The sequence below is a fragment of the Orussus abietinus genome, unplaced genomic scaffold (assembly GCF_000612105.2).
Source record: "Orussus abietinus isolate OABI.00-Male unplaced genomic scaffold, Oabi_2.0 scaffold6, whole genome shotgun sequence".
NCBI classification, from domain to species: Eukaryota; Metazoa; Arthropoda; class Insecta; order Hymenoptera; family Orussidae; genus Orussus; species Orussus abietinus.
Window position 1 is genome coordinate 393,403 of NW_019396002.1, and position 24,892 is coordinate 418,294.

The 24,892-nt window shown below is 43.3% G+C and overlaps 1 protein-coding gene across 1 annotated transcript in view; it reads left to right on the forward strand.

The window, feature by feature from the left end:
• LOC105704429 (cysteine-rich motor neuron 1 protein) overlaps positions 1 to 19,691 on the forward strand; it is a 51,142-nt gene extending 31,451 nt beyond the window's left edge. The window contains exons 4-6 of the mRNA XM_012433644.1: positions 4,872 to 5,093; positions 8,963 to 9,001; positions 19,624 to 19,691. Coding sequence (XP_012289067.1) covers positions 4,872 to 5,093; positions 8,963 to 9,001; positions 19,624 to 19,691 — 329 coding nt within the window. The remainder of the gene's footprint in view (positions 1 to 4,871; positions 5,094 to 8,962; positions 9,002 to 19,623) is intronic.
• Positions 19,692 to 24,892: the final 5,201 nt, after the last annotated feature.

A 24,892-nucleotide genomic window follows, 5' to 3' on the forward strand; every position in this document is an offset into this window, starting at 1 on the left:
TCACCAGTCGCTTTTTTTATTAGTGGTTGATGCTTCGGTGGTGGCGGACAACCGAAAATACAGTACCTTGTATGAAATACTCCTGCCTTGTGATTACTCGATCGAATTACGTACACTGACCAGTTGACGTTCCGATGCTCCACAGAGAAGTAGAAACTGGGCTCATGATAATGTGATTAGGTGGTTCATTAGACTCAAAGAGAGGATTCTGGTACGGCGTACATCGAAGGGACGGTGTTCTCTCTACAGCTTGGTGTAATAAAGCTCCCGTGTTACCCTTTCCGTTTCCCTTATCCTGTTTCTTTGTATCAGCTCGTCCCTTAATTTAGTCACCGAAAGCCAGAGGCCATCAAATTGGAAGATTTGTTTCCAACTCCTCGAAAAAGGACGTCTACGCGTTCTTTGAACAGCAATTAATATTAGGTGCTTTTTTCCGAAACGATCGTCGATTACGAAAATTCAATGTCTTCTTCTAATACAAATATTTCTAACTTATTAAATCGTAATACAAGTCTTTCGGACATTTCTCGGTATAAATGCATTGCTCGCCATTTTCAGAATAACCTCGGGTAATTACAGACACTCCAAACTTTCTCGTTAATAATGCTCGTGTGATAATAAAAGGCTCGGGCTTTTATTACAGGATGTTTCGCAGTTTCCGAGGGAAGTGAAATTCATGTAAAAAGTCGAAGTGCATGATAAGCCTGTGACGAAATCAGTCTCAAAGGCCAGAACGCGTTAATTGTACTTCTATGCTAAATTCTGGATAGGAAAGTAAAGACCGGTCCGTTTCCCATTTCGTTATCTGTTCCCTTTCGTAGTTTCTTCACGAAGTTCCAGTCCTACGATGAGTTGTCACCGTTTCCGTGACATCTCTATGACAATAAATAATTTAAAGCAAAGTGCAATTTCTTTGGGAGATAGCCCATCACCGATTAAAAATTCCTTGTATTTGGTATAGTCTTTTAAATGTAGTAAAATAGAATCATATGGTACAGGTGAATCTCCTTCGAAGCCAACTACGATTATGGTGCCATTTGGTTATGCGTTTCAGGGAGTGCAGTCGTCGCGTCTGCATTGCAAACTTTATAAAGAGCGTCACGTGATAGTCAAAAGACGAGGAGACAGGTGTAGGGAGAAAATGATAACTTCGCCTTTCATTTTCGCGACGCTAATGGCTTCAACGTCGCGACGAAGACGAGCGTCGTGGCCCGACCTCTCGGGGGTAATTTATTATACCGAGGCCCGTTATCTTTAATAACTGTTATACGGTAATTCCAAGTGTACAATTTGCGACACTTCGAATGCACATCCTATCTGCGTATCTAATGGAGAAATTCGCGATACATCAAGAATTTAAGGTGATATGAAAGAGTCATTCTGTATATCTGTGTTACCATTTGAGGATTTAAAATGACATTACCACCAAAAAGGATATAGATGAATTTTGCTTAATCGACGTTGATTATGTTTCATAGCGCCTTTCATATTCTCTCAAAGCGCCGAAGCGTTCCCCGCCATTTTTTTTCGCGTTTCTCTTCCTTTTGTAGTGTAAGTGTAGTGTAAGTTTTGAGTAATTTGACAAACGTGAATTTCAGGGGCCAGAGGCACGATTCTCGAGTTCATACGGATTTTTTCGCATATGAATAGATTCGCATGAAATATTTCGCATACGAATAGCTTCGCATGAAATATTTTGCATATGAATAGATTCGCATGAAAAATTTCGCATACGAATAGATTCGCATGAAATATTTCGCATACGAATAGCTTCGCATGAAATATTTCGCATACGAATAGATTCGCATGAAAAATTTCACATTGTCGCCGCTTGTCTGTGAAATGCCCGAACCAATGAAATGTTCGCTTTAGCAATTGTTTATTTTTTCTCCTATCATTCCCTATATGGTTATATTGATCTTCAACCCTTTCATAAAAACCGATAGTTTCATGTTATTTTCATATACGAATGATCTCTTTCGCATGCTATGACCTATGCGATGTAATTCGCGTGGTATTATCCGAATACGAAACCGCGGTAATCACTCAAGAATATCAACTGTTGAAAGTTGTATACGAAACTGTCAATATCGTATGCGAAAGTTGATCGTATACAGTCGAGAATCGGGTCCCAGGTTCGTTGCAGGGGGCGGAAAAAGATTTCTGCTCGCCGTTTCGAGAGCCGAGGACGACCTCCAGGGTGCCACTGATAGAATGCAGTCGCGATGAGTCGATTGGCGAAATTGAATTCGCTACCGGGAGAAGAGGGGAATTCGTTCCGGTCTCGTCTCATTAATAAGGATGTGTCTCGATAGGGAAGGAGCAAATAGAAAAGCAGGCACGTCGCTGCCGCCATCCTGGCGTAACAATTGATTTGCATTCGCCTCTCCCCTTTTCCGCCACGTCTCGGGGAATTTAAATTTTCGAGGGATAACTTTTCCGCTCGGACGTTTTCCTTATTGCCGGCCGTAAATACGCGCCCAGGTGATCGGCGAATCTGAAAATAAAATAAAGAACTGCTCCTTTACAGCGGTTTTAAGAAAAGCACTGAAACTTCAGGGTGCCGTTTTTGACACTCCGAACTCTGCGCGAACTCCTGAAGAGGGTTTCGAATTTTTAAAGAGATATTTTATAACTCGATTGCCTTAACTTTTCGAGAGACTGCAACCTCGTTAAATCTGCAGGTCTTACCGACGTCATAGGGTGGAATAGAGGACAGGACTTAATGTTGACTTAGGCGGATTTAATTTTTTATGAAACAACTCGGTCGCACGATTAAGCGCCGCCTCGACGCGTCGCGGTGACAAGATTATAAATATTTAGCGCCGACATCGTAGTCGTTGAATCGGCTCTCCGAAACCGTACCGGCGAATATTTACTGCAAATCCATCCGGAGAGACGGTTTCCCACTAGGGGAAAGGGCTTTCCTCGTTACTTTCCCGCTGGTTTTTGATCGCGCCATTTTCCAGCGACGTCGGATGGACTTTTCCCGCGTGAATCGCCATTTCCCGTTCCTCCCGGCGACGGAGCACGCGGAAATAAATTTTACGCCGATCTCTAACTCCTCCCAAGGCTCTCGTTTCTTTTTCTATCAAGAGAAATGATTCCGCGATAGACGGAGGACGACCCCTGCCGACCTACTTGCACGATTTCGAGCCACATTAATTTGCTTCTCCAAAGGAAAACTTCAAAACTCTGCCCTATCGATCTTGAGGAATATTTCATTAAGGGTTCGGTGATTTCAGGGGTTTAATTAATTTCTTGAAAAATCCTCCAGCTTTCGGGACCTCATTGAATCGGCCCTTAATCGGCATACAGCCACACCGGCTGTTACGAATCACCTGCAGCATGCTGCAAGGGTCTCTCGGCGCGATTCGCATCGCGCGGCCTCATATTCCGCATTATTGCTCCGAAAGATTGCGAGCCATTATCATCAAACGTAAAACGAAAACCCGCGTTGGCGTTCTAATCGTGTTCTAGCCAATCGAGGGGCCGTATTCGGGTTATTAATTCCAAATGAATTCGAGCCGAGTTCTTTGGCGGTATTTCTCTAGCGCGGGCCCATCAGCAAAAATCCGATTTCATGGATGAGCTAAATGGATTATTAAACTTATACGCCGATCCGATTAGTCGTCGAGATCGCTTACACGGATGTACTTTCGGGGCTGGTATACAAGTCGATAAGTCGACATTTTGGGATTATCCTGAATCGGTTACGAACGATCGGATGGAAGATCGATCGGTTAGAGCGATTGGCTCCGTTTATATGGACCTTTTTCGGTTCGTTAGATTCGACTCGGTATAAATATATTCCCCCGATGTCCGACTTACGTTATTATTTAACCTAATTAACTTGTCGATAGAAAATAGTTCCAGCAATTAGTATGAGGTTTTGTACTGTTACAGCTTCGCGCAGGATAATCAGGGGTTTTCCTGAATAGACAATTTTTATCTCGTATAAACCTCACGAACGTATGTAAAGAATTGGAGTACAGTACATGAATTTAAGATAGGAAGATGTTAATAAAATTTGTTTTATTTAAACCTCGAATATACACTTATGTCCGTTTGTAGGATCGAGCACGATCAAACGAGCATTTGATTGAAACCTCAGAAAAATTTAATTTGCAAATACTTAATCGACTTTGTCGTCGATGTCCTTCGCTTCACGCCTGACCCCAGAAATGGAGTTTTATATAAATTATTATAAGTTGTAATATTAAATTTTACATACTTAAGATTCTGTATTTTATGAATGCAACAATGAATTCATATCTCTAATAGGCTTTACATTACATAACAGAATGATCAAGGCCATGGATTAACAATTTTTCCTTCTTCGATGATTGGTAGTTCGAAGATTTTCAGATCTAACTTGTATAAAATGGAATAACCACCAAATTTTGCGATTTTCAAGCTTCAAATCAATTGAAACGTTCCGAAGGCTTCTGGATTCCATTGAGAAAAATGAACTTTGAGGTTCTCAATGAACTAAATGGGATTCAGATTTCCGTGGGCAAACTGCAGGATTAAAAGAACAGAGAATTTCGAAGTTCAACTGAGATCGATTGTTATAATTCGAATTGTTACGGTGAGGATTGTTCCTTACTGTTCTCAAACGATGTCAAAAATTTACTTTCTAGACGAAATTAATTACTCGTGGCAATGTTTCTTGCCAAACAAATTTCTTGGCTCTATTGACATTGATATCGTAGGAATCATCGGCATTTAAGCCAAATGATGACGATTTTGTTTCAAGTAAAAATGATTTTGCAAACAAAAAAGTCGCATACAAAGTTGGATTCGGGTATTGAAAATCTTAATGAAAGGTATAGCATTTTTGTCATTAATCTTTGTTTTACTTGTTCTAGAGATCCCTGGAAGATGGAGGAGGCACTGTCCCCATGGCCCGAAGACTAAGTCGGGATGCGACCTGGTGAGCGACGGCGTCGGAGGAGGAAGCGGAAACGCAGTGGACAGTGGAAAGTGCGTGTGCGGTCCTCCGGTTCTTTGGTGTCAGGATGAACCAGAACCTTATACTTACAAGACGAAACGCGAGTGCGAGCTGAATCTGAGGGCCAAGATTGCATACGGTTAGTGCATCCTCTTCTTGACTATAAAACTGTCTAACAATAGATTCACCACGAGGATTCGACTGCATTCTCCCTGGTTGGATATTCTCGGTGTTATGAAATTGCACGAATGTAATCAAACTCGGCCAAGAGCCGAAGAAGCTCGTCCTTTTGTTAGCTTTAAGAAAGTTTCCCGCATTTCTCCAGAGACGTAAGAGGCGACTGCCTCAAGTACTCTTTCCCTTGCCGCAGAATTTCGACTTCAGTTTGATCTCGAGTACTTTCGCCGTTTTATATTTGCCAAATGCTTTTTTTTATCCATTCCCGTGTCTCTGTAAGTACGGTGAGATCGGTTTAGTACAGAGGCGTCAGAAATTCAGGCTGTACTTTTTTTAACAGTGCGGTATTCAGCATTTATTTCGCTTTACGTTGGTTTTAACCCGGGTTATGTTGTATCATTTCCGTCATTTCTAGTTCATTTAATTAAATCAGATTCCCACAAGTGTAGGTTTGCTAAAATTTTCTGCTTTCTCGTCCGTTCGTTTATAGGTCCTACATTTATCTACAGTTCTTTGTACGAAGGTAAATATTTTAAGTGTCCGTGCTAATATCAGGTGCAATTGCGGCCAATTTCCTTCGTAAGTCAACAATGCATTGTTTCCACGCAAACAAACGGTACTTGATTCCCCTTGAGCATCGATCGATGCGTGATGGGTCTTTTTTCTTCTTTTTTCTTTTTTTTTTTCAAGCGTTCCGCCCTCTCACGAATTCCGTAGGAAATTCGGTATAGAGGCTGAATGGTAAAATGCGCGTTTATTTTCGCAACATTGCCGGATGTGAATTAGTTTCTGCGTCGAGCCACGCGAATTTCCCGAAAGGTTGCCGTAAAAGGTTACAACCGAACAATGGTGAAGAGCGCATTGCCAAATTGTTCATATAAAACCTCGCACATGGTACTCTTACCGCCAATTGGTGGAGCTCTTTAATGTTTAAACCGCTCCTTTATCGGTATTTACAAAATGATTAATCAACTTTTTACTCAAACGTAATAATAGACATGATAGTTTATCTTCTATCGCACCGAGGAAATTTCAAAAGAAATTAAATTGAACTCAATTCAACGTCCCCATTTTTTATGTCGACGCTCGTGATTTAAACGACCGGAGGTAATCGCTTCGGATTAAAGGGTCAGCCTTATCACGCTAGAGTCAAGTGCCGGGAGTGCTGGCCGAAATGAGATGTGTAACGTGTTAATGAAAAAAAAATATAAATAAAGAAGGTAGCCGAGTCGGTAACGAGAATGGAGAAGCCGGAGTGGTAGAGGCGTTCACGTTAATGAGAAAAGGACATAGCCACGGGGGGCGCATTTCAAGAGATACTCCTCGCCGTATCTTTCTCTCCCCCTCGGAATAGCTCGGTCTTGCTATCTCCGTTTCCCTTTTTTTCTTATTAGGCAGCGGCAAAAATGGAGGTTCGCCAAGCGAGCGCAGGAACGGACGGAAAGATGTCAAAGGTCCAAAGGCGTCCAGAGAATAGAGAAACTTCCCTTATCCTAAAGTGGCGGAAAAAAGATACCGCCACAAGGACCGGTCCGATAAGACGCATCCCGTGATGTTTCGAATGTTGAGGCAGGCCGCAAAGGAATTTCGAAGTCGTTGAAAAATCTTTCGAAATTCCAGCTATGCAAATCCTGGATCGAAAGAGCATCTTCTGGGGTGAAAGGAAGTGAACTTTTCCGGGGAGTTAGTCTCGTTTGGAGTACGCGTGCCCCCCGGTGGGTGGATAACGATGTACACAGGGAAGGTAGTTTACTCGATGCCCGGAAAGGTAAATCCGAGTCGAAGGGAAGTTTGGGGAGGGAAATAGGCTAATAACACCGCGGATAGACAGGACTCCGGTGTATCGGTAAAAATGAAAGGTCTTCACCTCTCGAGTGTATCGGCGGGTCGATTCAGATTCATTTTCCCCCGAAAGAGTACCTTTTTCGCCTTTTTCGATTGCGTAGAGCCCACGCCCGGCCCTCCGACAAGGCTATTTGAATTATTTTTAACCGGCTTTACGCCGCGAGTACCTTTTGAATGAAATAAAAGCTTCTCGTTGAACAGCGACCGGGTGACGCCGACAACGCGATTACGCGCATAGACACCGTTCCCAGGGAGATCGGGGATGCGACTTTGCGAGGCGAATGCATCCCTCTAATGAAAAAGTATTTGCCCGCGAGCGGCTCGAAAGTTTTTCCTCGATGCCGCCTTATCTGTCGCGGCCTGGAAAGAGGTTATGAATTTTTCCTCGTTTCCTCCCGGTCATCGACGTCTCCCGCCCTTTCCGCGATACACTTCCCCGTCTCGTCCTGGCCCCGCGACGGCCATTCGCCGATCTCCCCCGTCTCACGCACTCCCCTCACGTTTTCGATCCAATCAGTTTTACTTCCGGTGATAGTAGCGTCGGGACGTCCTATCGCCCTATCACTTGCCTCTCGATGTCCAAAAAATGCCGGCCTCGCACTTTAGCTCCGGTCGGAGGTGAAAGAATTCACAGGAATTCCTGCGAGCGTTCCTCACGACTGTCCGCTGTGGGAACCTGGAATCCAGTTTGAGGCACAAAGTTAATAGGCTTATTGCAATGTTTCCATGATGTAGACGTTTGTGCTATGTCGAGTTTCGTTCCTGGCATTTCTTTATAAAAACCTGAGCTGTTAAAAAAACTCCGAAATCGTGGAAATTTGGATTTTTAGACTTTAACGGGTTCTCTGACGTTAGGGAAATTCAGAGCCTCCCAGAACCTCAAAAACGTTAAAATGGCCATTTTCAAGGTTTTTTTTTCATGGCTTAGGCTTCTCGCAGTGGCTTGCATTAATTTACGCATGTAAATCGCGGGGAGTACTTATGCTCAGAATTTTTTGGGACCGATAGAGGTTGGCCTTGACAGCTAGGAAAATTCGGAGTCTCCCAGAATCTCAAAAACGTTAAAATGGTCATTCTTGGAATTTGTTTATTTTTTTAACAGCTCTGGTTTTTATGAAAAAATGGCACAAACAAAACTTAACATGGCACAAACGTCTACATCATGGAAACATTCCAATAAGCTTGTTAATTTTGTTTGTGTCTCAAACTGGATGACGATTATAGCGATGTCGAATCGGTTACCTTTTCGTGTGTCGGAGATGTAACTTACACCTCATCTCGGTACTCATGCAGTTACAATTGGATTTTTGTATTTAAACTAACTCGTATTTTTACGCAATGATTAAAACGTGTTAAAATGTATATTTTGATCTGATTCATTTCTGCTCGAAGGCCAGGAACATGTTCTAAAAGCGTTCCGCCATTTTGGTAGCACAAATGGAAGGACCTCCATTGATTACCCTTGCAAATATCGGTACAATTTATACGGACGGATACTAATTAATTGCATTGAATAGGTATACCCTGTTTCGGCAAATATTTAATAGTTTGTCGTTTATATGCATACGGGGCACGAAGTATTACCAGCGGTTGTCTATCGTCGACTAATGGCCCGAATAAGCTTTGTTCATTTCGTCTAATGCACAGTTTCGCAAACACGCGTTCAAACGCATCGCCAATCATTCGGAGAATTCATATCGTTGCATTTGCAGCGTTTCTTCGGCTCCATATCGCGTATTTGTTTATGATTTCGCTCGATATTGCCGGCGAGCGCACTTCACGTATTAACTGGAAATCCGCGTATATTTCCATGCATGTAATATGGCTCGCAAAGAGAGGCGGAAAGTCGAATTTTCCGAAGCCATAATATCGGAGTCTCTCGTGCTCTCCTTTCGCCGAGAGGTACTTTTTCTCCTCTAAGGGATCTACAGGTATGTAGCTCGACGTTTTCTCACCTCCACCTTCTCTCTCTTTTTTTTGTTCCAGACGACATCTTCAATTCCCTGGACAAGGCGACCCTGAATGGTAAGTCACTCCCGGCCAATTTACGAACTTCCTTGAGAGTTTTAATTGAAAGTATTTAGTATTCAGAGACGATTAAGTTTAAAGGATTCAATTGAAGTTGCGGCGAGAGGGCTTGCGCAATTAACTAACGATCCAACTTCCGCTCAATTTTCCGGGCGCGGGTGTCGCTTTAAATGGAACGGCAGCTGCTTAACTCCAAGATGCTTTCACCCTCGAGGTGAGCCCTTAAGAGGATATGAAAGGCGGGAAGAAATTTAATCGACGTCGATAAAGTAAAATTTATCTATACCCTTTTTGGCGGTAATGCCGTTTTGAATACTCAAGTGGGAACATAAGCTGGCGCGTCCCATTTCCGATATTTACATTTATGCTGAAGTCTGGTACAGTCTACGTTGAGAATTATGCGAACTAAAGGGTTCTATATGCTATTTCGGTAAAGTAATGATAAAAAGATCGACGTAAAACTGCCAAGATCCCATGAATTCATGACTGTTCATATATCTCGACGAACAAACGTCGCCATTTGTGACGTTTAGCTGCAACTAAATTTTTGCTCCAAAAACACGCGTTAGCCGCAGGACAAGCCTTGAAATCGTTGGTGAAAGTATTTACCACATTTTCCCATCTGACTCTGTAATATTCCATTTCTACGGTATTTTAAATTCTTCGAGCTAGGTCCTCAAACTCTTCATTTTCGATTCTAAGCCTCCAAGAAGCGTAAAACATCAAAAACGCGCACAGACCACGCCATGTTGGTTTTAGTTCATGACAAATAAATAAATATTTGCATAAAATGACAAATGAAATTTCGTGAATTTCAGGACCTACTTTAGGGCCCCCATATTCACGTGGTAAAATTTCAAACGAATCGGTACACCCATTTGGGAGAATACCGTCCCCAACGATTTGACTTCTCAGATATATATAGGCTGACTCTTTCATATCCTTTTAAGGGACCGACGTGTGTTCCGTCGAGGAACTTTACCCTTTTCGCGCGGTTCTCTTGCGGAATTGGTCCCACCCGTGACCCATAAATCCCCTTTGACGAGGAAATTTACATCGGTCAGGTGGACCAATTGCCAACCGAACCGATGCCTTTGGCTCCGCGCAATTACAACTCGCGATACTGTTACGTCGATAACGCATTGCGCTTTTACCGCAAGGTGCGGTGCGTCACACCCGCGTTTATGCGACGGGCAATTACCGGTGTTACCGACATCACTGACATTCTAAACGCAGAACGTAACGCGCCTGTGACACCCAAGGTAAATCCGTAGAGTGACGCATATCCCTCCAAGATAGAGAATTTCGATGTCTTGGTGCTTTCGCCGAGAAACGTGCAACTATTATGACCTACCCTGTACGATGCATTGGAATAAATTATAATAAAGCGACGCAATGGTAACTCATCCCGTTAATATGCACGGGAAAAGGAACATTTGTCTTCTTAGCGAAAGACGGTTTTAAGGGGATGTGAAAGTGGCATCTTGGGGGTAAATCGTTCATTAAAGTTTTCTCCAAACTGGATGTACCGAATTGTCTCAAACTTGACAATGTGAATTTGGAGGCTATAAGGAATGTCCTGTAACCCATAAAATTTCAATGTTAAGATAATTTGTTTATAGCTATTTTCAACAATTTTTATAAAAATGGAATTTTGCGAGTTTCAAGACCTACCTTAGGGTCTCCTTATTCAATTAGTAAAATTTGTAACAAATTGATGCACACAATTAGGAGAAAGTTTCATGAACATTGACTCCTTAAGGGGATGTGAAAGTGGCATCTTAGGAGTCAATCGTTCATGAAACTTTTCTCCGAACTGGGTGTACCGATTCGTTTTAAACTTTATAACGTCAATATGGAGGCTTTGAGGAAGGTCCTGACATCCATAAAATTTCATTTTTTATTAACAAATTTAGAAATACCTATAAACAAATTAAAAAAAATTGAAATTTCTTGAGTTTCAGGACCTTTTTTATAGCTTGCATATTTATATTGTCAAGTTTGAAACGGTTCGTACACTCAGTTCGGGGAAAAGTTTCATAAACAAAATCTCTTCGACGCCTCTTTGACATCGCCTTAACATTACCGGGAAACGTAGGGGGTCCTTCTCGCGTCATCTTTGTTTCACTTCCGCATGCCCCGTGTTATTGTACTTACAATTAGCACGAGTTCGCGGAATTGGAGCAAACGGTTGCCGTCATCGGGTGCACGCGCATTCGCGAGTCGATATGTCGCTGATCTGGATGATCGAGTGCTCGTGTTATTACCGGCGCAATACCGCAGCGTTGACGCTGCGCGCTACAATTAGAAGGCTCGACATATCGCGGCTGTAATTGTCCGGGGCAGAGTTATTAGGACCGCGTGGGTGGAAAATTGAAGCCTTGCAAACCGCGGCGACTTCTGCGCATTGTTTCCGAGATAGCGGGCCGATGACAATAAATTTCCATCGTGGTTCGCGGCCCGGCTGACTGATTTATACGATTATTGCATTTAATTATAGCGGACGGCGTCATAGGGGGCAGAAAGCCCTCTCCGCCGATTGACAGTTTGGGATCAATTATAAACCCCGCAAACTCGGGGGCTCTTTAAACTCTCGCCGTAATCACGTCGCCTGTCTCGCGAACGAGCCGGACAACTGAAGTTAATCAAATTTCCCGCCATTTATTTTCCACTTTTTTCGCGGATTAAAAGTGGATACGAACTTCCGGGAGCGCGATATTGCAATTTTTCCTACGAGGCTCGCTTCAAACCAGTCAATTTGAATACCTTTTTGTTATGAATATTGCGCCAACCTATCTGAGACTTTTGTACGTGAATTGCGGGTACTTAAGGAATATCCTGGCAGCTTCAAAATTTGGATTTAGGGGAAGATCTTTTTCGATTTTGACTAGACCAAAATTTAATAATCGTGCACACATGTTTCTATCATTGTACTTGAAGGCTCTGATATGAGATACGATAGGGTCAAGGACCCGATTCTCGAGTTCATACGATCAGATTTCGCATGCGAAATTCACAGTTTCATGTAAGACTTTCAAATGTTGACCAATGACGCGACTTCGCAACAATGCAACATTTTTTATTAGAATCCATTCATATGCGAAAAAAAATCTTAACGAGCTCGAGAATCGAGTTCCAGGACTGTTGCACAATAACTTAGAATACTCGGAGTAATCGAGAAACGTGCATTTGAAAGTCGCGAAGGCGGAAAAATTGTCTTGGGAATTTCTGTGATGGATTGAAAGAATCGTGTGCAGTGCACGAGCTCTTAGAGACAACATTTAGCTGGCGCTAACTGCAACAGCCTTGCAGTCGATTAGCACATCGGTTAGAACAATTTTTTTCTTCATCGGCAACGATCGAGTTCCTCGGTGGGTTTTTCCTCGCTTTAAGGGAGTCGTACCGTGTGAATATTAATTATATTATTGAGGATGATTCGTCGGTACGGATATTAAATGTATCATTGAGGATGATTCGTCGGTACGGATATTAAATGTATCATTGAGGATGATTCGTCGGTACGAATATTAAATGTAAGATACGAGAACGTCATGAAATAAAATTACGGTGCACCTACGGGAGTGCATGTTAATGCACAAAAGAAGACGCGGACGAGACGAGCCCGAAGCCCGGGATTTTCATTAAAAGGGCCGACGGTGTTATCGGAGTAATCTCGCCCGGTACTTTTTACCGTGAGTCTCGCGTGAAATTTTCATTATACAAGTCTGCCACATATAAAGCGAACATCGGGGGCAAGTAGTTTTTACTGTCAAGCGCAGTGCTTCCCCGACGTTTTTATCAGACCTGCCAGCGCAGCCTTTGGCAAAGTCCCGCGGGAGCAGTCCGGCTGCAACAAGAATGTCGTCGTTAGATTATTACGGGAGGGACACTTTTCCTTTTTTTTTTTTTCTATTTCGCTGGGAATTGGCCTTTAGCGCTCCTTCGGAGGGGCCTTTAAAAGAAATGGTACCGTAGAGCCTCTTTTGCCGCTTTAGGACCGTATGGGTATTATCGAGCTCGGCTGCGTTATCCATTATACGCTTATCGGCCCTCGGAAAGTCACTGGTATTCGGTCCGATCGAAAGTCCTTCAATTCCCTGGGAAGATCCTAGTTTCCTAGGATTTCAAGTTCGCCAAAAGCTCCTGAGCCTTTCGAAGTCCCTGCAAGACGGTTTCCCTTCCTCTCGGTCTCCTCAAGCGTGCCCTTGCACTTAGAATTTCGAGATCGTCCTCGATCATTAAATCACCGTCACGATCTCTGCCATCGATCGTAATCCCTTAAATCGGGTGGTCCTTCTTTGCTGAAAAGGTCCTTCCACTCGTTACACGCGTACGTGTACACCAGGGAAGAATGAGTCCACCTTTCACCAGTTTCCTGGAGGCGATCCAGTTTTAGTCCAAGGAAAGGACTACTTATTTTGGATTGTTTTACTTAACATCTGTTCTTTTAATTATACCTGAAAATTATTCTATTCCATCATTTCTTTACCTATACCAGGCCTCGTATTAGCCTTATGAACGCATGCGAGAATTAGGAACACAATACAAGAATTTAAGATGGGAGGAGAGCAATGAAATTGATTTCAATCGAACTGAAATTGCACTGCAATCGCACTGAAATTCGTAACGAAAAACCATACGATCAAAAGAAGAGAAACTTTTGAGATCGATAATTTCGAGTCGAGGTACATAAACGTACACCAGCGATGAATGGATCCATCTTTCATTGATCTCTTGGAGTACCACGATAATGTAGTTTTAATGTAGTTTCTTAGTAGAGATGGTTCTGTTTAATTATTCCCAAACATCATTTCTATTCCACTTTTGCTTTCAACTAAAACTGCACGTGCAACTTCGAGGCTCCGAGAGAGGTTTAGCGACGGCGGATCACTTCCGAATGAAATCTAGCCAATCGAGTCCGTGGACTTGACACTTCCAAATCCGCTTACAAGTACTTCTAGTACACGCGAGATGATCGAGGCCAGCGAGAAAAGTGTCAGGTGCGAAAGCGACGGGATCCTTTCCTCGGATCCTGTTTGCAGTTGCGACACTCGACGTTTGCCCGGTTTGCCCGGCTCGAGGAGTGCGATGTAGCCGGCGTGTCCACCGTCCACGAGTTCGTTCGATAATCGTTCGCCGCATTGCGTGTAACCACTCCGAGGATCTCGACCCACATCTCGATTCGATTCGCGAATCGACGCGAAACTTCGAGGGGCATCGAATATCGGCCTGGAATGGACCAGGGCGCTTTACCTTGACATGTAACGCCCGAAAAGCGGTGAACGTTTGCGCACTCTCTCCCGAGTAGAGTTTTGCAACAGTTCCTCTTTTTGATCCTGTTTAGAACCTCTCATTGTAGTCCTAAAATGGGGAGGGCGGTCAGCCCGCCATTGCGATCGGTGAGGAACTTTCACGTTCCTCGTGAATAAACTGCGTTAAATGTAATAACATTTGCTTAAACAAAGTATCTGACATAGTAAAATTGGGGAGTAAAGGGTACTTCATTTAAGGTCAGGAAAAGAATAGCAACATATGAAGACCTACAAGGAACGAAAGTGTAAAATGCCATAATACCCGCTAACACTGCAAAACTCTGGATTAAAGGGGAACTAACCCAAAGCAAAAAAACGAAAGAATATATTATAAATTTATTACACATATGTACTAAGTTTATAATATATATTATACATTTTATTTGAAAATATGCTGTAAAATTGATATACCATGTCTGAATAGAACTTCCAACGAAAAGGTTATAAAATTATAATATTTTTTTTTAACAGTGTAGGGTATTAAGAGTGAAATAGGATCGAAAGAGGTCTTACGTAGGTTACGCAGGTTCAAAGTAGGGCTAAACTTTCGACTCGGGTTTAGTTTTGCTCGACACGAACGAGGTGAAAAAGCGGATTCGTTGCGTGCCGCGGAAATTGCGTCCCTTTGGGGCGCCGCCTCCGGACCTTGCATTTCCCGCCACGCCGTGGGATTTAAAAGATTCAGGAAAAATGATTAAATTCTCGGCTAAGTTGGCGCCGAGGAGCGACGTACGAGTAGAACTTGCAGAATGAGAGTCGCGCCAAGTTACTCGCGCGGGGAAAGTTTGGACAGGAATGCGACCGTAATATCGCGAAGAAAGCTCACAGGAGGAAGGGCAAGGACGAAGAGGAACGGACTCTGGGTGGACGTTGGGAGCACTTAAAGAGTTTACCCAGACTGGATTATTTATAATACGAAAATTAGTTCAGAATTTTTCTTCAGGTAGTAGTTGACGTAGAGTGATTTCTTTTTTATTATAAAGCACCTGCATTGCCGTTAACTTTATGCGTACTACTCCTTTCGTACAAAAGTTCCAACTTCGTGCGTTAGATCCATTCCCTGATATTTCTTCAATTATTCTCATTTCCTATAGAAAAAAAAAGAAAAAGCACGCACAGTATGAATTGTTTTCGCTTAGTTTACCATTTACTCTGATACTCTTTTATTTAATGGCGAGCGAACTTAAACTTGAAATAGAAATGAACACAAGAGTGTAATTAGCGCGAATCACTTTGATACTTGCATAATGTTTAAATAAGGGTTCCTTAAAAAAAGGAACCGTAAAAGCGTGTGAGTGACATTTAAAGCACAAGAGAAGGAATTCTCATTAACGTTAATTAATCGTTATCGTTGTGATAATTAACAAAAAAGGTCAACGAAATTTTAAAGGATAAGTATTAAATTAAATTTGACACGGATAATTTCTGGCAACAAGACATGCGCGCTCGAGCACACGGTCAGATAGAAATAAACAAATCTACCAGTAAAATTATACGGAGATGAATCGAGAATATCTGGTTCATTGATTATGAATTTAAAATGCAAATCCTCGTCTTGAAGCAGGCCTCTTGTACCGGGCTGGACAGGATCGTGGGCAAAGTGTCGAGGATGTGGGGATAGGCAAAATACCGCCTGGGTGCGCACTAAGTGAACAAAAGTAGAAAGCTGTGTATTACGATATTAACACATTTCTCTATGCCGGCGTTCCAAGAACATCCTATAAAGTACGCATCGATGCTCCCCATATCCATGTAGGAGGCTCTCTCCGGGAAAGCGCTTTGGTTAAGCTTCGGAGGTTCGCCGAGCTTTATGGTTGGATCATTTTCCTGCTCGCCGCCCCTAAAATACTCGTAAACGCGACCCTCGGCTCCGACATCCCCTGGGTCTTTTAATCATCTGTTTATAAACTTATTCGATCGACGAGGCCACCGTGAGGATTATAAATTTTTGAAAATATCTCATATTTTAGAGGATTCCCGCAGCAATCATCGATTGTGAGTTCCAGACTCGATCTTTATAAAAAATAAAGGCGTCTTTTAATCATCCGTGTACAAACTTATTCGATCGACGAGGTCATCGTGAAGGTTCTAAACTTTTGAAAATGTCTCGTATTTTATAAAAAAAAAATAAAGGGGTCTTTTAATTATCTGTTTAAAAACTTATTCCATCGACGAGGCCACCGTGAGGGTTCTAAATTATCAAAAATATCTCGAATTTTCGAGGATTCCCGCAGCCCGCTAATCATCGATGATGAGTTCCAGATTCGATCTTTATAAAAAATAAAGGCATCTTTTTTATCATTTATGTAGAAACTTCTTCGAGTGACGAGGCCATCGTGAGGGTTCTTAACTCTTGAAAATGTCCCGTATTTTCTATCTTTATAAAAAAATAAAGGGATCCTTTAATCATCCGTTTAAAATCTTATTCCATCGACGAGGCCACCGTGAGGGTTATAAATTTTCGAAAATATCTCGAATTTTCGAGGATTACCGTAGCCCGCAATCGAGCCCGCTAATCATTCATTGCGAGTCCTAGGTTCCATCGTCATAGAAAATAAAAGATCCTTCTCGGCGTTTAAACCAGGGCTCATCTTCTTACATTATTTGTCAAAACGTGCACAGGAAATCTTGGGAGAGACGAACGGATTTACGAAACGATTCGGTCGGGAGGAAAAGCGATTATTTCATGGTTGCACTCCTCGTGCGTTCAGCCTCGGTTTCCTGTATAGCGTTTTAGGGAAACAAACGCGTCGGACAATTTCCGAGGCACTCGAGGGAAAGTACAAAGCGGAGAGAGAGCGGGACGAGAAAATAGGTATCGGTTTCCTCGGGATATTCCGCCGAGGTTCGTTCCTCCTTGGAGATCCTCCCCGAAGAGGAGTTGCGAGACGAGGAGGGTCCGCAGGAACGTCGGCCACCTTGGCGTAGGTAATAAGGGCAGTTCGCGGGGTCGAGGGTTCCTCGGTATACCGGAGATTTACGCGTTTCTTTTCCCGGAGGAGGAAGCGAACGAGGAAGTGGACGAGGAAGAGCCGGAAGTGCGGATCCCCAGCATATTTCTGCCGATCGAACGTAATGCCTGTCACGAGCGCCCTGAATCCGGCATAAAGTTCGCCGTGGAAGTGCGGCTTTTATCCGAGTCTTAGGTAAAATCCGGGAGGAACGTTCCTCCTCTAGGCTCGACGTTTCTTCCCCGGAGGTGGAGGAGAGAAAAGACCGAGCCAAGGGCAGCACCTTCCTGCTCTCCGTCGTAAAAATGGTGGGCCATTTTCTGGCCGCCTTTCGCTCCGCCATTAAGAGGATATGAAAGAGTCAGCCTATATATATATCTGACAATGAGAAGTCAAATCGTTGGTGAAAGTATTCTCCGAATTGGGTGTACCGATTCGTTTCAAATTTCACCACGTGAATATGGAGGCCCTAAAGTAAGTCGATAAACTCATGAAATTTAACTTTTCGTCAAAAATTTATTTAATTTACCGAAAAATTGTACTTACCGACGATACGGCGACACCGATTTTATGCTTCAGCATTAAGGTGAAGTGAAACACGTCGAGGAACTTGATCGACGTCAATAAAGAAGATTTTTCTAAATATCCACGTTGCCGACGTTCGTTTTTATATTGACAGCTGTGTCGAATTATATTGGGTATTGTACCAAATGGCACACTCCACCTGTCGTTTTCGTGCAATAATTATACAGAAATCGAAGCATAACTCCAGAAATCCTCTGGATTCATGCTTTCTGAGGTCCTAATTGACTGCAGAAAGACCCCCTTCTTTTTTTATTGGACAGTTTGGTTCAATATCCTTAAAAAAGAGTGTTGTATTCGAATGGACTAATTAGAGAAGGGTTTCACTTCACCTTAACGGAATTTTGAGCAGAAAAAGGGTTGAAAAAGCGTCTGGAGCTTCCTCGTCCTCGGATACCCGACTGACCTCCCTTCGAGCTTGCACGCGTACCGACATTACGGCGAAACCGATTTTATGCTTCGGCATTACGATGAAGTGAAACACGTCGAGGAACTTGATCGACGTCAATAAAGAAGATTTTTCTAAATACCTACGTTGCCGACGTTCGTTTTTATATTGACAGCTGTGTCGAATTATATTGGGTATTGTGCCAAATGGCACACTCCACCTGTCGTTTCCGTGCAATAATTACAAAGAAATCGAAGTAAAACTCCAGAAATCCTCTGGATTCATGCATTCTGAGGTCCTAATTGACTGCAGAAAGACCCCCTTCTTTTTTTATTGGACAGTTTGGTCCAATATCCTTAAAAAAGAGTGTTGTATTCGAATGGACTAATTAGAGAAGGGTTTCACTTCACCTTAACGGAATTTTGAGCAGAAAATGGGTTGAAAAAACGTCTGGAGCTTCCTCGTCCTCGGATACCCGACTGACCTTCCTTCGAGCGTGCACGCGTACCGACATTACGGCGAAACCGATTTTATGCTTCGGCATTAACGGGATTAGCGTTGCGCCCTCGTCGGGAGGGGCTCGACCGCGCTTACGCGCGTTCGACATCGGCAGAACGAGGCGAGGTAAAGCCGCGCGGTGTAGGAGAGTCAAGTAATTCCAGGCGAATGCGAGATTACACGCGGCCCCGTCGACTTCCGTCCCTCGAGGACGGTGTGCACGCAAGTTTGCCCATCTCGTATCGGACGGGAGTAAACATCTCGCCGCTTCGGCAACTATTGTTATAACTCTTAGGAGCGAGCGCGCCCCGAGCCCAGGGCGGCTTCCGCCGCGAAGCCGACTGGAAACTCGCCTGTGATCTCCGCGGGGGCGAAGGCGTCGACCTAACGACGGGAAATCCGCCGAATGTCGACCCGAGCTTCGGTCTCTGCCCCCGGATCTCCCGCTTCGTTCGGGCGCCGCTGGGGGCGATGAGGGCGCTGCGGGCGCGCCCGTCGCTTTCTCGCTGCCGAGTGCGCTTCGACGCCCAGTATTGTCCTGGCGTCGAATTTCTCGCCCCATCCATTTGCTCTTTGTTTCCGAGCTTCTTTATTTCAATTTATTTCCTCCCTTTCCCCTGTAATGTCGCGAGGGAGACTCGCGATACATCGTACCGGCAAAACCGAAGAAACCCGCGTTAAGATAATACCCATTTAAGATATGAAAGGCGCTGAGACATTTAATCGAGGTCGATATATTAAAATTCATCTGTACCCTTTTTGGTGGTGACGTCATTTTGAATACTCAAGGGTAGCATAAACTGGCGCGTCACGTTACCGACAAATCGACTGACCAAGTGACGAGCGCGAGTAAAGGCAATTTATTTGAGTATAAATGGTGTATCGCAGAGCAAACGATCATCTCCCTGGTTAACTTCACCGTGATAACTCGAATCTCACTATCGGAGTTCGACTGACGCCGATAATAGGCGATGAATTTAGTTCCATACGCGTCTGCCGGAGTGACGTTATGCGTTCATTATCGTTAAAGCCGGTGTTCTATCAACAGTAATTAGTGTTAGACGTTAAGTCAAGCAAGGTGGAATTGGAAGGTCTCCAAAGGGAACGACCCATGCGAATGTCGAAAGGAGATATCAAGTCAGGATGCCGATAGCTTCTCAATGTTCAGGCGTTAGATCCTCAAATTCTTAATGCTACTTTCAATTCCTCGAAGTCCATAAAGGCGATATTAACTTCGTTACGTCAGTCATTAGTGCCCGTTTCGCAAGGTATCATGCGTTAGAGTTAGATCACGTCGGACTAGTAACTTCCAGCCAGGCTTGGCCGTAATGGAGAAGTAGTTTCTCGATGGCAATGGCGAGAGCACTGCTTTCAGTGGAGTATACCTACCGAGCAGTTTCCAGGATTTCTCTTGTGCAGAACGTTAACGACATTCTGCGTTCTGCGTCCTCGGAGAAGGCTCTGCGCGTTACACATAGTCGGGAACGTTAATGCCAGAAGTCGCTATAAATTTCGGATACACCTGGGTGTATTGCAGGAGACACGTGCATCCAAAGTTTATCGGTAACGATTAAGAGGAGCGGAAAGCTCGTTACCGACAGGGCTGGGCCATCGGAGAGAAACGGAGAGAGGAGCTGCCTGTCTCTCGTCGTGTTCCCTTTAACTCGATTAATTAGCTCGCGGAGTTATCTGCCGACGGGAGCACGGGGAAAAAGTGACGGAGCCTGCAATTCCTGACCTAGGGCAAGTGGAATCATATTGGGGCCCCGTGGAATTATCTCGCACACGTGGGAGACTCGATATTTTCTGGATGACGTTCCATCCATTCTCGCTCGAGTCGAAAATTTTTACGTCATATAAGTCTGATGAATGCACGCGAGGATTTTAAGTATAATGCGGCAATTTGAGATAGAAATATGTTCACGAAATTGGACCCTGTAATTCCTGACCTAGGGCAAGCAGACGCATGTTGGGTCTCCGTGAAATTATCTCGCACACGTGGAAGACTCGGCATTTGAAGGCATTTAATTTTTTAATGGGTTTTGAGTCAATATACAAAAGGATAACATCTGTACAGTCGAAGTCTTACCGTAGCTCTTAAAATTGGCAGACATTTCCATTTATTCCACTTGCATGCCTAAAATAGGACTTAATTCGTATCAAGTATTCCGTACAAAGTTTACAGTAGAACTTAGAGAGTGAATTAGTACCAAAAGTGAACTTAAATTACGCCGAGCGGAAAGTAAGAGCAAAAACGAAACTGAAGTTTCGGTCGTCAAATTAAATGATCAAAGCAACGAACGATTTAATGATTCAACCGAGATCGATCATTTCGGTCCGAGTGATCTGGACCTCTAAGACCGACCGGAATCCACCCGATGTCTATGCAAAATGTATGCCCGGAATGTCAGGAATAAAGACGTCGAGAAACGTGCCGGGACGAGCCGCGACGGGAAGAAATGAGGACAGTTAGTCGTAAATCTCGCGCTCGACAGAATGCGATCTCAGCAGAGGCGAATTTTCCGGCGGCGAGATGCGGCTCTTCTTGTCACCGGTCTTCATCAGTTAAAACGAGCCGTTCCTCGAATCTACCAGCCGCCTCCTCTCGTCTGCACTTTCTCGCGAAAGACTGTTGACTTTTCAAGTTTCTATTTACGTAGACCGTCTTTCGATTTGCATCGGAAACGTCTCGTTCCCGCGTAGCGATCGGAGGGCTCGAAACTTCCCCGTGAATCGATGCTAATTCTCGCGTTATTGCTTTCGAAAGCTAACGCCAAAGTGCATGGCTGGTTAAGGTGATACGAATGTGTGATATTTGCATAACAAAAAGTGAAGATATTTATATAACTTTTCTTCAAACTGGGTGCACCGAATCATGTGACTTTAACTTTAACACGTGATTATGGAGGCCCTAAGGAATAACGCGCTGCTCGTGAGATTTCTTTTTTCGAAAGAAATTTTCCGCCATCAAAACATTGCGCCACCTCTAACTTCCAAATCATTTAAATTTTCATTTTCATAAGACACTTTTTTGCCTTTATCCCGTTCAAATGCGAGTTTATCGATTACCAGAGTGTTCTAAATTGTCGTAAAATTGTCCTGACTCTTTCAGAGCTTTCAATAATTGTACATTGATCGAAATATGAAAGCTCGACGCCATTTTGGTTCTAGTCTGGGCTAAGTTAAAGAAATTGTTATGAAAAATCCAAATTTTCAAAGTGTCAGGACAATTGTGCCCATAATTATGAAAGTGGTCTAAGTCAAAATTGAAAAAGAAAAATGAGTTTATCAGTTATTTCACGCCACATTATTTCAAACGAAATTAATTCAATGTAATTTCGAAACAAAAAATATATGACTTAGACCACTTTCATAATTATGGGCACAATTCTTAGATAATCATGAGTCATATGTCAAAGTGTCGGACAGTTTGGTCCATACCCTTAGAAAAAAGTGTTTTATTAGAATCGACTGATTTTTATACTTCACCTTAATGGGAGTACTAGCGATAGCTTTATACAGGCGCGTCGATGTATCGGCGAGTGAATCGTCCCGTTTGGCAGAAGCTGACGTCCCGGAGATGGTCCTACCAGATGGCCGGACTGGCTCATAAAAATATGCAATTGCACCAGGCTGCGTAACACAAAGTTCCAGCCTGGCGGAACGAACTCGTTAACCCAGTTGGTTTCATCTCCACAATATCGTCACGGCAAATATTTTGAATTTTGCACCCGAAATAAATTTACCGGCACGCCGCGCTTTTCGAGGGGAATCAAAGGAAATCATTTCCCGAAATGTTTGGGAAATACTCGTCAATGTCAATATGCATTATTGCGAGGTACCCTCTCGTTCCTTTCTACGTTACGAGTACTCACATATCCCTTTTCGTTCCGTTTTCCAGGTAATATAATTCCTTTATTAAACAAGTCATGAATTTCCGTTCACGTACGATTTTTGCATAAAAATTCCGGGTTCGTGCGTTATATCTTTTTCCTATTTATTCTTGAATCGTTCTCTTTTCTGTTAAGGGGATGTGAAAGTGGCGTCCGAGGGGTTATTAGATCATGAGACTTTCCTTCGAATGAGGGGCATCGAATCGTTTCAAACTTTATAACGTGAATATGCAGGCTATAAGGAAGGTTCCGATACCCATGAAATTTCTTTTTATAAAAAATTTTAAAAAGTGTATAAACAAATTTAAAAAAATTAAAGTTCATGAGTTTTAGGACCTCTCTTGTACCCTCCATATTCACATTGTAAAGTTTGAAACGATTCGGTACTCCTAGTTCAAGGAAAAATGTCATAAACGAGACCTCTTTGACGCTACTTTCACCCCACCTTAACCCTTTGCACTCCCAATTATTAAGATGTCGATTGCTGATGTCAAGTCACACTCGACAAAAGAGTGCAAAGGGTTAAATCAGGGGTCTTCAAACTGCTCACGAAAACCATCAATTCGACTTGTGGACCATAATGTTTGAAGAACTGTTTTAGGAGAAAACAATGCCAGCAGTTGCAACCACTTTCGTTCAGTTTAACATTTACATTGATATTTCTTAATTTAATAGCAAGCGAAATTCAGTTTTAAATCGATAATAAATTCGAGAATGTAGTTAGCGTTAACTATTTTGATACATGCACAATAATTAAATAGTAACTTCTCCTAGAAAAGTCAGTAAAAGTGTGCGAGTGACGTTTAACGCAGCGAAGAACAAGATACCACTAAAGATCATTGACTTGCAAATCTACCAGAATGGGTAAAAAAAATCTGTAAAAAAAGAAACATTCAATCAAATTGGATATATGTCATTTTTAGCAACAAAATATATATGCGTGATCGGTCTCATGGTACTAAATACTTCGGACAGAAATTGAAAATATTTCTTGATGTAATTTCACGAGCGGAAGTGATGAAAGAAATGTTTATGTAACTCAAGGTATAGGAAATTTACACAGTTCTTCAGGGTGGTTTGCAGTCTTGATCGAAGTTCAAGATGCTGGGTTCACTTCCTGTTCCTATATGTACTCTGTTATCTATCTATATTCTAAATTCGAAGTGCGCAGCCAACCAGGATGCTGGGCAACGGTACTCACTCGATAACGGGATGGACCACCGGCATTGTTTGGACAAGGAACTGCATCAGGTGAACAAACCACGGTGACTTTCGCCGATTTCGCGAGCGTATTTTGCCGATGTCTCTGCAGGACGTATCTGTGCGTAACGACCACCTTGCGGCGACAGGGACCAGAGCTTGTCATTGTCGTTAGCGAAACCGCAGAAGCCCGATGAGGAAAAAAGCTCCGCGGTTAGACTTCGCGGTCTGCCCACGGACTCGTGGTTGGACCACACACAATGTTGACTGACGTATTAACATCTGATTTTGCTTGACAGAAATTGCGTTGACTCTGGGAGATCAAAAGCGGGACATTGTTCCGCCGCATTAGACGGGGAACTGTAAAAATTGGGAGTCTATCGCTTTATCCAGGCCTCTTGAATGTGTATCGAATGTCTATTGAATGTCTGTTCGGCCGCATTAGAAGGAAGACTGCAAAAATTGGGGGCTATCGCTTTATCCAGGCCTCTTGAATGTGTATCGAATGTCTATTGAATGTCTCTTCGGCCACATTAGACGGGCAACTGTAAAAATTGGAAGTCTATCACTTTATCCACGCCCCGTGAATGTCCATCGAATGTGTATTGAATGTCTGTTCGGCCGCATTAGAAGGAAGACTGCAAAAATTGGGGGCTATCGCTTTATCCAGGCCCCTTGAATGTCCATCGAATGTCTATTAAATGTCTATTCGGTCGCATTAGAAGGAGGACTGCAAAAATGGGGTCTATCGCTTTATCCAAGCCCCTTGAATGTCTATCCTGGCGTGTCCGAAGAATAGATGAAGAATTTAGAGTTCGAGCGGAGCGAAGCAAGAAACTTCGAGAGCGTTGTAGCTCCAAGCGTAAGAGAGCGATTCGGTAATCTGGAGCGGTGATCTGCCTACCTATTTGTGGATCTGGTGATTTATCTGGCCGTATCACAAGATCCGGTTCACCGGAACGGTTCTGAGCCACGAAGCTGTAGCCTCGTTATGGCGAACAGCGCCTACAGCCTACGATTCCGTTCGTACCTAATCGTGTATCATTTTTTAACTACTCCAAAAG